The sequence below is a fragment of the Camelus ferus genome, chromosome 26 (genome assembly GCF_009834535.1).
Source record: "Camelus ferus isolate YT-003-E chromosome 26, BCGSAC_Cfer_1.0, whole genome shotgun sequence".
NCBI classification, from domain to species: domain Eukaryota; kingdom Metazoa; phylum Chordata; class Mammalia; order Artiodactyla; family Camelidae; genus Camelus; species Camelus ferus.
The window spans coordinates 14,116,723-14,129,624 of NC_045721.1; the positions used below are offsets into that span (position 1 = coordinate 14,116,723).

The 12,902-nt window shown below is 44.1% G+C and overlaps 1 protein-coding gene across 3 annotated transcripts in view; it reads left to right on the top strand.

The window, feature by feature from the left end:
* The first annotated feature begins 640 nt into the window (after nucleotides 1–640).
* Nucleotides 641–12,902, top strand: part of ZDHHC2 (zinc finger DHHC-type palmitoyltransferase 2) — a 57,277-nt gene continuing 45,015 nt past the window's right edge. For 2 of the 3 annotated variants that reach the window (XR_004315424.1, XM_032468661.1), the window contains exon 1: nucleotides 641–969. Coding sequence is in view for 1 of the 3 variants with exons in the window: in XM_032468661.1 (XP_032324552.1) it covers nucleotides 843–969 (127 nt within the window). In the remaining 2 variants the exon portion in view is untranslated. The remainder of the gene's footprint in view (nucleotides 970–12,902) is intronic. The other variant, XM_032468663.1, reaches the window with a different exon arrangement.

Below are 12,902 nucleotides of genomic sequence, written 5' to 3' on the forward strand. Positions count from 1 at the left end.
ACGGCCCGCGCTCCTTCAGGTCTGGAGCACCAGCCCCGCCCTCGCGGTCCTCCGCCTGTTTACCAGGACCCGCAACTTGAAGCGAGAATGTTCCAAGAGGGAGGCAGGGACCGGGCCCTCGGTGCCTAAAGACTTTCTCGAGGTGCAGCCCACGGGGTGGGCGGCTCGCCCCCTCCGTGCTGGGCAGGCAAGGGGTCCACTCCGCGCAGGCGGCTCCCGGGGCCGCCCCTCCCGCCCCGCCCCCGTGCGTCTCCGCGCCCCGCGCGCCGCTACCGCCGCCGCAGCCGCCGCCGCCAAGTGCCCTCGCCCCCTGCCCGCTTCACCCCAGCCCAGGGGCCAAGCAGAGGGCGGAGGGGCCAACGTGGGTCCCTTCACTCCCGCCTCGGGCGTCCCTGAGGTGCCCGGAGGCGAGGGCGCAAGGGCTCGCGTCGCAGCGGGGACCGCCCGGAGTGCCCCGAGAGCCCGCCCGGGGGCGCAGCGGGCCGCGCCGGGGAGGCGGCCGCGGGTGGGGGCGGGCGGGACGCGCAGAGGCGGGGCGGAGGCTCAGCCGTCTCCTCCTCTCCGTCCTCCTCCTCGCTCGCCTCCTCCTTCCCGTCCGCCTCCCCCTCGCCCTCCTCTCGCAGCCACCGCCTCCGCCGGGCTGAGGAGCCGGGAGTCCGCGGCGCCGGCTCGGGGCTGCGGGATGGGGAGTTAGCGCCACGGCGGCGGCAGTGGCCGCGGCGAAACCGGCCGCCGCCCCCGGGCCCGTCCCGCCGGGGACGCCGGGCGCGGCCAGCCCGCCCCGGAGCCAGGCCCGCGGGCGGCGGCGGCGGCGGAGCTGGGCAGGTGGATGCGGCTGGAAGATGGCGCCCTCGGGCCCCGGCAGCGTCAGGCGGCGGTGCCGGCGGGTGCTGTACTGGATCCCGGTGGTGTTCATCAGCCTCCTGCTCGGCTGGTCCTACTACGCCTACGCCATCCAGCTGTGCATAGGTGAGTGCGCGCCCGCCGGCGCCCCGGCCCTCCCGCCGCCCCCGGAGGAGCAGCCCGCTCGCCCCTCGCCCCCTCCGCCGCCCGCCTCGACAGTCCCGGGACGCGGGGACCCCGAGCGCACGGCGCCCCGCTCCCGCTCTCCCCACCCCGAGACCCCCTCGCGCCCCGGGCGCCGCCAGCTAGCTGCATCTCCGCTGGCACCCCGGCTGAAAACAGCCCCGGGGCAGCCTCCTGTCACTCGCGCTACCCTTGCCTTCCCCTCACAACTCTCGGGTCACCATGTCACCACCGCCCCTACGCACAGGCAGCCCGTCCACCCGCTCCGCCTTCCGCTAACCACCGCCACCCCAGCCACACCCCCTACCTCGGCAGGACGGTGCCCGGGAGAACTGTGGTCCCCGCTGCCCGCAGCCTCCGCGGAGGGGTGAGGCCCGGGGAGGCTGCGCTGGAGGCTGGAGGGCTCCCAGCTGGGCCCAGGATGCGAGCTGCGCCAGACCCGCGCGGGGGAGGGTGGCCTCGGCCTCGGGTGTCGGAGCTAGCCCTTTCTGGTTGTCCTTAATCCACTTTTTAAAAATTTGTGACAGAACTCAGGCGCGTTTTTGCTGCCTTTATGATTCGAGGTTGCCAATTGGACACTTTCTAGTTAAGAGGAGGTGGAGGAAACGGGTGAGCGGGCTACTGAAAAGTGTTTTGGAAGATATATGCAGTACGCAAGACCAAAATTTAGATGTTAGAATAATAGAAGGAGGGGTAGGAAGGAAGAGGTGACCATATCCGATGTTTTTTCGCGCAGAGAGCCAAGTGGCTCGAGTCCAAGTTTTAGGCTCCTGAATTGCTGTATAGGATACTGTCAATGCTGAAGATCAGAAGAAAACTAAAAGTTGATGGTGTACATTTAAGGAATACCAAATGTCCACCGATGTAAGCAGGCTTCTACCTTAGAGGGTTTGTGAAAGATGATCTGTGTTATCAGAGAAGGCGTTAAACCAGAGGAGGATGACCTTTCTGCCAGTGACTTATGAATGCTTTTTGTGTTTTCACCCTCCGGAGCACGAGCTTCCGGAGAGACAAGGAGAAAGGTTAAGTCATGGCCTGTTGAGTTGAACCTTCTCCACTCAAGCATATTCAGAGCTTCAAGATTCAGACATAGAATCTTGCCTGAAGCCATCTTACCTCAAAATGTTGCCTTTTGTGAGAAATAGTAGGTATCAGAATAATATACTAATAATTATTGACAGTAACTTTAAAGAGTATTGAGACTAACTTCCCATTTCATATAGCTTTAAAATATGATATGATTACTTTATTGAATTTAGAAACAATAGTTTGGTACCAAAAAAGTGAGTCTTAAAAAAAAAGGATTGAGTACTGAAATCAAGACAGTGCAACTAAAATATAATATTCAGGTTATCAAAGGTGTATAGGAAGAAAGTTGTCAGATAATAATACCTTTGTATTCACTGTTGATATTAAAGTAGCTTGTCTTACTGAGATGTACTGTTTGTGTTGCATAAGTATTTAGAAACCTTCGTTGTTTTTCATTCCTTCAACCTTTTAGAAGCCAGGAGCAGTTTCAATTAATGTGACTGGTGCACAGGCAGGAAGTCTCAGAAGGCCTCAATTATCAAAAGAGACAACTCATTCACTTGTGTTATCACATTACGCTAAGAAGCTCAGCCTGATACAGTCTCACGCCTATCAGGAGGAAGCATATGAAGGCAGGGAGAGCTTTTCTTCCCTTAAAGTTTCCTCTGCCCTGGCTGAGGTTCTACAAGGGAGGTCTTAGTGCCTTAGGTGGACAGGTGATCGGGGAGGAACTAAATGGAAAATTGCTGTTTTATCTGGATATTATTTTTATATATACTCTCTGTAAGTTTAAGATTAATCTAAAGCATCCATGAAATCCACATCACTATTTTAGTAAGGGCCTAAGTGACCTGGCCTGTGTTTGATACTTTCCCTGCTGATCAAAAGTGAAGGCTCCTATCACTTCTCATTGCTGCCTGCCTGGCCTGGTACAGTGCCTGTCAGGTGGAAAGCAGTCAATAAATAGTCTTGAGTAAACAGCCACAAAAGAATGATTCAGAGGCAGTATCTCTGAAACTGTCAGAAAGTAGTTTTCTGTTTTATTGCTGTTGAAACATATTGTAAGTTATCATATGAAAGGTCTAGATGACAGAGCAGCTTGAAAATGAATTTGCTAGAAACTATGGCAGTTCAGGAATGGTAAGCTCTAAAAGCTTGGATAGCCCTGGTTGGGTGGGAAGCTGAAATTAACTGTACAGTTCCTTTACAGGCACTGAAAGAGCAGGCCACTGGTGTGACGGGCACGCAGAACCAGGCTCCTCTCTTTTCACAGAGAAAACGCATGGGAAGGCCTGCCCTAGCCACCCACCCCCGCCCCCCCAGCATTATTCGTATCTCAGGCTGCCCTGCCCTTTGTGGATTCTTTTTCACTTGGAAGTTGCTTTTTACGATCAGATTTTCCAAATTTCACCTATAAAACTTTGGCCTGGGTTGGGACCAGAGGGTGGGGGGTTGGAGGCTGGGAACGAGCAGGTAACAAACAGGATAGAAAAACAGGGCGGTTTACCCTGGCTTCCTTCTGCATCTGCTGTCAGCTGGGGTGATCGTGAGTATAAATTACTTTGTGCCCTTTGCTGAATTAACTGCAGTTGAGGAGTAGTGCGTACCCTGGTATCCTTGGAAACGGGAGATAATGATTCTCATTATAGTTAGTTTCTATATTTAACAACGTGGATGTGTGGCTCTCGAGGCACTTTTCCAATTAGCATGTTTCCTTAGTGTTTGTATTTTTGGAAAATAAACTCATATCTCTTTTTGGAATGTGTGTATATTAAAAGATATGTAACATGTGCATATATTGTATGAGAGCCAAGTACTTGGGGGTTGACTTCCTTCGTCTACTAAACAGGAAATAAAATAGACCTGCTAATATTGGTGATCATTTGGAACATGTTTATCTAGTTTATTGATTAACTAGTCTCTTTTATTCATATTATTTCTCCCCTCCCTCCCCCCTTCTCCCTCCTATTCATCTCTCCACCCAGGCTTCTTTTGCATCTTATCTGTCTTTTGATCCCTTGAATTATTAGACAGCTCATTTTCCATAAAGTAAGACAAATTCCAAGGGTAAAATTTGTTAGGTGGTGCTTTAGGATGCAGAATAGAGGGAGAGGGGTGGCCTCAGGTGTGTGTGGTTCAGTGGACATACTAAACCTGGTTTATATGTTCTACAGATCCATTGTGGTAGGTACTGTATTAACTTTGTTGAGTAAGATAACTGAAGTTTTCCCTTTTAAGTGCTAATGTTTAAAATTGTTTTAACTATTTTTTACCTTTTTATTTGATTATAATTTTAAAGTTTCAAGAGTAGTACAGGAAAGCTCCACATACACTTGTTTAGTCCTTTTGGTTTCTCCTTTTTTTTTTCCCATTTTTTTATTGAGTTATAGTCATTTTACAATGTTGTGTCAATTTCCAGTGTAGGGCACAATTTTTCAGTTATACATGAACATACATATATTCATAGTTGCATTCTTTTTTGCTGTGAGCTACCACAAGATCCTGTATATATTTTCCTGTGCTATACAGTATAATCTTGTTCATCTAGTCTACATATGCCTGTCAGTATGTACAAATTTCGAACTCCCAGTCTGTCCCTTCCCATCCCCCCCTCCCCCGGCAACCACACGTTTATATTCTATGTCTATGAGTCTATTTCTGTTTTGTATTTATGTTCTGGTTTGTTTGTTTTTTTTAATTCCACATTTGAGCGATCTCATATGGTATTTTTCTTTCTCTTTCTGGCTTACTTCACATAGAATGACATTCTCCAGGGACATCCATGTTGCTGCAAATGGCATTATGTTGCTGTTTTTTATGGCTGAATAATATTCCATTGTGTAAATATACCACATCTTCTTTGTCCAGTCATGTGTCAATGGACATTTAGTCTGTTTCCATGTCTTGGCTATTGTAAATAGTGCTGCTATGAGCATTGGGGTGCAGGTGTCATTTTGAAGTAGGGTTCCTTCTGGATATATGCTCAGGAGCAGGATTCCTGGGTCATATGGTAAGTCTATTCCTGGTCTTTTGATGAATCTCCATACTGTTTTCCACAGTGGCTTCACCAAACGGCATTCCCACCAGCAGTGTAGGAGGGTTCCATTTTCCTCACAGCCTCTCCAGCATTTGTCATTTGTGGACTTTTGAATGATGGCCATTCTGACTGGTGTGAGGTGATACCTCATTGCAGTTTTGATTTGCATTTCTCTGATAATTAGTGGTTTCTGCTTTTCTAAAATGTATTATTTCTCTGCTGTCACCTTAGGCAGGTGCTATGAAACATTTATTATTAAGTTGTGTGCTCCTGCATTTCTGAGTTTGCATGTGGATTTACTGAAGTCATTTCAAACAGTCGTGAAGATTGAAAAGCTTAAAGATCATCTAGGCCAACCCCCTCTGACTTCTGTAGATGAAGATGTTGATTGTTGAAGAGTTGCTCCAAGTTCTGTGTCCTTTCTCCAGATTAACCAGCTGCTGTGATTTAAACATTCAGATGTCTCCCTTTCTTTGCAAACCCCTCACCAAATTTCTCTAGCCCAGTCAAATCATTTATCAAGTCTGTTAAACTTTGTTGTTGTTTAATAAGAGTTAACACAGCCCTGAAAGTAAGCTAAGAGCCTTTACACAATAATTTCAGAGTTTTCAAAGGGTTTGTAGTTTGAGCCAGATAGTTACAGCTACTCAACTCTGCTGTTGTAGCAACTTTAGGTAGTATTTTAACAAATGGGTTTGGCTGTGTTCCAATAAAACTTTATTTACAAAAGTAGTTGGCAGGCCAGACTTGGCCCTTGGGCAATAGATTGCTGACCCTGGCGTATGTTAGAAGTTAGACAATTGGAATATTGGGGTTTTACTCATGATTTTGCAGTCTTTATTAATAAACATCTCCCCTCTTATATTCCACAATGATTACTGAACATATTCAAGAATTAAAAGAATTAGTCTACATACCTAGGAACTGGTTTGGGAGCTATGCAGTCACGTTTTCCTTCTTTTAAAGATATCTTTAAGGATAAACCATATAAAACCTCATACTTGGATTCTGTTATGTTGTGGTCTACCATTAATTCAAGGCCATGGCAAGTTCAAGAGTGGAGACTGAATGTGGCTTTAAGTTGCTTTCTGTCATGAAAGGAACTTGAGCCCCACAGAGAAAGAACTGTGTTCTTGTTATTGGTAAACTATCATTTAAAAAAAAAATTATGCAGGACTTTAAAGTTTTTCTTAGAAGAAACTATAGACAGGTGATCTTGGGAATAAATACTGCTAATCTATAATTATTAAAATAGTTTTAAATGACATGGAAGGTACATCCATAGAAGATGGATGTGTACAAAATGTTTAATGCCTAAGTACTTAGAAATTATTTCTTGTTGACAGTAACGATGCAAAATATATTAGTTCTATGACTTTTCTTGGTATTATCAAATATTTTCAATATTTTAAATTATCTGAACAGAGGGATTAAAAACTCAACATTTCTTCATATCTAAAACTCAAATGCATAAAGTATATGCTCCAAATTATTGATCTGTATATCTTTTTACTTTAATCTAACTGGTCAGTGGGAAAGGAGAAGAAAAGAGACTGCTTAATGCTTTCTTGGTTCCATTTAGTGTGTCAGAAAATTATTTTTAAGTTATATATTGGACAATGCAGCATTACTGTTTGTTATTAAATCCTGTTAGAGATAACATATGCAGGGCAATTACCATAGTATTTAGCATGCAGAGGTGCTCAATAAAAGTTGAATGAATTAATGTCTGATTTTTACATGCAGATGTATAATATAAATAGGTAAGAGATTAGGGTCTAGAAGTCAAAACTCAATTTAAAAAGTTGTTGTAAAAAAAAGTTTGTTTTCACATGCTTTCTGAGAATGCCATCCATACCATTAAATTCAATACTTGCCCAAGTGTTTCTAGTAATTAAGTAGAAGCTGAAGGGATGGTTTCTTCAGTCAAGATAATTGTCTCTAGAGAAGGTGCATTTCCACGAGGTTAGAAAGAGGCCCCAGCTTCAGAAGGATTTGAGGGCTGACTTAGAGGAGATCTGAGTGGAGATCTTTTCCTAATAGCTAGGGGGAAAAAAAATTGCCTCTGGAAAAGCAAAACAAAACTGAATCCTTCTGTCCGGATTGGACAGGAGGAAAGGGTTGTTAACTTTCAGAATGCCACTCCACCGCCCAGGGGCAGGAGAGCAGAAGTGGGAAACGAAACACCCCCCTCCTGGGAGCCTGTGAATTGGTTGCTGGACCAGTGTTAAGGAGTAATCGATACAGCAGGTAAAAGGAGCTGATGGGGAGCACTTCAGTGGTAGTGACTGTCTCGTCATCAATCTTCCCACATGGAAGCAACTCAGAGCAAGGTGAGGACCTGTCGTTTTCACCCCTGCCCTGACCTGCATGGCTGTTTCCACTTCCCGGTTTTGTACCTGATGCATGGGCCCCTTTCACTCTGCTCCCAGCTCAGGGCCTGTGGCTTGTGAGTGAATGTGAGGAGACCGTCCATCTCAGTGACTCCACGGGAAGACTGGAGGACCAAGCTTAGAACATGAGCAGACACTGAGGGAAGGTAGGGGACGTGAGGCTGACCTCGTACCAGAGGAACGGCCATTGGAGGAGCTGCTGCCCTAGCAGCCAGCCAGCCCTGAGCTCCGGGGCCGCCACTGCTCCCTGTGACCTGTAAAGATGGCTCTGCGAGCACCGGCTGGCTGAGCTGGGGTGGTTGTGCCCACGTCCCAGACGGCAGGGTTTAGCAGGAGCAGGTGTTTGATCTCTTTGGCTTGCATGGTAGGAAGAAGTGCCAGGAAGGCAAAACACAAACAAACAAAAAAGACAAATATTCCAGAGATTAGTATAGATGAGGAGTTCTCAGTGAGAGGATTCTCAATGATTTCAGTTGTTTGTTTACTTCATTCATTTTTCTTTTTCATCTTGATAGACAATTTGTAGTTTTTCTTCTCAGAAATGGAGCCATGACTTACATGGTATAATTTATAGTGCTGATTTCATGCATTTTGACAATTGTAGCACCTCTCTCAGCCTTCTTTTCTCTGGAAAGTGGTGAGTTCATGGGTCCCCTGTGATGACCAGAGAAATACTATCTCATCTTACCTGCATGATGATAGATTAGCCATAGATTGTTAATATTTACTTTTGGGAAAATGATTTTCCAAGTATCGTTTAGAAAGGTAGTCTTCATAGTATATGGACTCCTATGATTTTATATTACAATGTAGATATATTACAGAGAATGAATAATAAAAGTATAAAATAATTGAATTAGGTTCTTTAATAGTCCATTAAAAATTGTTGAAATATTTTTCTCTTAATTCTTTTAAGAGTAATATTATTTTATCTTAATTGTTAGTCAAATGCTGAGAATGGAAAAAGGTGGAATTTGCAGGGCATGGGGTGGGGTGAGGGCAGCAGGGAGGAGACAGATGACCTGATTTCTTAAGAAGCATATGTTAGCAACAAAGTGACTGCCTATGATTGCTTGAAATTTTTCCTTTCAAAGTTAAATCACATTTTGAAACATTTGTGTAGCATTTTTCCTAGTTTGGCTTTCATCTGACTGTGACTTTTAAATTCAATTATAAATATTAGTGCCAGGAATGTTAAAAATCCCCTTTTATTTGGGAGACACTGGAGCAAAACGATCTGCTGCATTTATCATCTTAGCTCTGCTCTGCGCTCTAAAACGCATGCTTGATGGTAGTTCTCTTTAGATGTGCTGTTGATTACATTTTAAAATGCAAATGAAAGAGAATGCTTTTATAGATGACTGAGCTTTATTTCTTTGCCAGTATTTCTCCATGGTATCCTGAAATTTCCCCTTATAGGAAGTGTCAGTTAAGCTTTCCTGCCATACTTAAAGTATTTTGATTTCTTTGTCTTTATTCAGTAGCATTGCCACCCTAGAGGAAAATGGTCCGGGTCAGCGTGTCAGTAAAATAAACAACACGCAATAGTCAAAAACCTTTTTCTCTACATCCTTTAAAACCAAATATCCAAAGAGTATAGTAGTTTCAAGGTAGTTTGTTTATCTTCATGGTCATCTTGTAATAGATGTAATCCTTGTGAAAAGCAGTTCATGTATTTCCATGCACTTTATAGATTTATTTGATTGTAATTCAGTGAAATTTGGCAAACCGAAATGCTTTGTCATGCTTATCTATTTTCTTATATATATAAAATTAAATATTTGTCTCTGTTTACTGCATTATGTAAAAAGTGGATTTTCACCATATTTGAATGAGTATGTTTAGAATGAAGTGACTTTAAAACCCAGACTAGACTGTGTCCCTGATGCTCTGGTGGCCCAAAGATCATCTCAGAAGAGGTGGCAGGTGGCTGAATCTGAAGTGTAGCTTTTCACCAGATTTGTAGGGTTGTGAGAGATGGTGCAACTTCAAGCGCAGTGTCTGTAACGTCCATAGAATTCAGCATTGGAAATGCCGTAGTGGGCAGAACAGCTGACATTGAGCTGTAATGAGACACCTGATAACATTTACAGAGAAAAAAAAAAGATTTAAATTTTATGAGCCTCAAACGGAAAGTCGCACGCCTGCTTTGAACTGCAGGGGCGAATTTGTGATCAGGTTTATTACTCAGTGGGCATCTCCGTGTGACATGTCTTAGGAAGAAAGGCAGTGAGGGATTTATGTACTTAACTGTGATGACGAGTGATTATCCAGGGCACCTCCAGGGAGGTCCATTAATGTGAAAGGATGCAGGGCAGAGACCAGCTGGACTTAATCAAGGTTTTAATTATAGCATATTTTTAATGAAATGAAGTTTGTTCCAGGACTGGGACATACTGAAAACTTAAGACGTGCAGAACTGAGAGCCGTGTGTCAGTTGGAGGGGGTGGAGAGGCGTGATTCATTACAGGCCCCTGTAAACTTGCATTTTAGCAAATTCTTTTAAAAACCAAGAATTGAGTGCATTTTAGCTGTCCATAATTTATTGAATACACTTTTAGTTTGTTCATTAATTCAGAAATATTTGTTAACTACTCTTCAAGTTTACATTCTAGTTGGGGGATGGGGAGAACAAATAAGAGACATTTGCTTGTGTATAATGTGTTAGAACGTCCTAAGTATCGTAACAGAAAAACAGAAAGCAGAGTAAGGAGGTTCGGGAATGCCAGTGGAAGTTTTCCCTTTGTTTTCTTTCCTTTTTTTTTTTTTCCTTTTTCTTTTCTTTTCTTTCTTTCTTTCTTTTTTTTTTTTAATCACCATAATAAGTCTAGTTGTCAGCTGTCACCACATAAAGATACTAGTTAATTATTGACTATGTTCCCCACACTGGACTTTTCATACCTGTGACTCCTTTATTTTGCAACTGGAAGTTTGTACCTCCTAATCTCCCTCATCTGTTTCTTTCCTTCCCTCTGGCAACCACCTGTTTGTTCTCTGTATCTGTTTACTCTGTTTCTTTTTAGTTATGTTGCTCATTTGTTTTTTAGGTTCTGCATATAAGTGAAATCACACAGTCTGCCTGTCTTTCTCTGTCTGATTTATGTTGCTTAGCTTACTGTCCTCTAGGGCCATCCATGTTGTTGCACACAGCAAGATTTCATTCTTTTTTATGGCTGAGTAATATTCCAGAGTGTATATAGATAGCACATCTTCTTTATTCACACGTGTGTAGTGTGGGTGTGGGGCAGGGGGAGCAGAGTGGTCAGTGAAATTTAAGCAATGACCTGAAGATGCTGAGGGACTCATTCATGCTGGCATTGGGAGGAAATGCATCTCTGGCAGTGGGATGGGTCAAGCTGAAGGCCTGGAGGCAGGAGTGTGTGAGCGTGTTAGCAGAGGAACAAGATCGTTTTGGCTGGAGGGGCGTGAGCAAGGGGAAGGGAAGTAGGTGACAAGGTCAGAGATGGGCAGAAAAGGTACTGATGACAGGGCCTCATGGGCAGCGGTGAGGATTTTGGCTTTACTTGGAGTGAACTGAGGAGCCAGGGCAGGCACCGAGTCCGGAGTGATAGGCTGTGTCTTAGTTTAGAAAGGTCGTCTGGCTGCCGCGTGTGATCCAGGTGAGACATGCTGGTCTGTGAGACCGCGGTGGGGGTGCTGGCAACAGGGAGACGTGGCCAGCGTCTGGATGTGCTTTTAGAGACAGCAGGATTTCCCAACAGACATTTGTGAGTGGTTAAAGAAAGAAAGGAACCAGATGATTCCACTGTTTTGACCAGAACCATCGGAAGGCTGCAGGTGGAACTGAGTTGGTGGAACTGGCGTGGTCTTGGTGACGGTGTGTGGATGTTGAAACAGAGATGCGGAGGAAGCAGTTGCATAGATGAGTTTGGCATTTTGGAGAGAGTCTGGACCGGAGGAGTAAACTGGGGAGTCCTCAGCATTTAATAGATTTAATGAAGTCACACTGGATAGTTGTTCCATCAAGGAAAGGCATGTACACTAAGCAGAGATGTGGCCCAAAGAGGACCACTGTTGAGAGTTCAGGTGACACGTAGGAACCAGCAGAGAAGCCTGAGAAGGAGCGACTAGTGAAGTGGGGGAAATGGAGAGAGTGGGGGCTCCTGAAGCCTGGAGAGGAAGAGGTCTCCGGGAGGAGGGAGCAGTCCGCTTGGACAAACAGGTTCATGTGTTAAGTGAAATGAGGACTGGGAATTTAACAACGTGAGAGTGAACTCTTGCTTTGAATTTATTACTGACTATACTCAGAAGACCCCAAATTTAACTTTAAAAGGTTTACCAAAATGAAACACGTATACCAGTGTGTGGGATATCTCCGTCTGTTCAATCCAAATTAAAAAGACTCTATTCTATTAGGCAAGCTTAACTGTCTTATTTTCAGAAGATAACTTGTGGAAAGCCACGAGAGTGGTAACCATGTCTGATTACGGCTATAGCCCTGGTGCCTGACACAGAGTAGCATTCGAGAGGTACTTTTCTTAAATGAATGAATGCTGGCTGAACCTGTTTCATGGAGCCTTTTGTGAGCACAGAAGACATTTCAAGCATCAGAGAACATAAATCCTTTATGAGAGAATTATCTGCTTAAGCTTTTTTTTTATTTCATTACTCAGATGTTCATAAATGAGTTTCTAATATTTTTACAGTTTTACAATTCGCAGTCCCCAGGACCTCAGAACATGGCTGTATTTGGAGGCAGAGCCTTTAAAGCGGTAATTAAGTTAAAATTAAGCCATTAGAATGAGCCCTAATACCATGTGATTGGAGGAAATTTGGACTTAGACACGTACTTAGGGAAGACCATGTGAAGACACAGGGAGAAGACGGCTGTCTACTCGCCAAGGCAAGAGGCCTCAGGAGAAACCAAGCCTGCTGAATCCTGGTCTTGGACTTCTGGCCTCTGGGGTTGTCAGAAAAGATATTTCTGTTGTTTAAGCCATCCAATCTGTGGTACTTTGTTAGGGCAGCCCTAGTGAACTAATACACAAATGTAACAATCAAACGCCCCTTTTTTTCTTTCTGAATATTGAAATGTAATCATCTATAGTAAGGGCTTAGATGATAAAATTATTTGTTAACCCATTTGAAAAATTTTTTTGAAAGTCAAGAATAATTTAGAATATGCAAAATATTTGCCTGTATTATAAAATAATCACTAAAAAAACCCAAAATAAGTGAAATGTATTTGTAGGAGGCACCCAAACTTAGCCAGCAGTTGCCCAGAGATGCTGTATTCCATTTTAATAGTTTTCAGATAACTAAAATCTCCCCTTAGAATGCTAAAATGTTTACCCATTTTAGGTTTAAAAAAAGAAAGACTTTCCAAAAAGAAAGACTTCCCCTTTCCTTGCCCCAGCCTTCTTAAATAGAGTATACTGTAGATAATTTAATTTGAG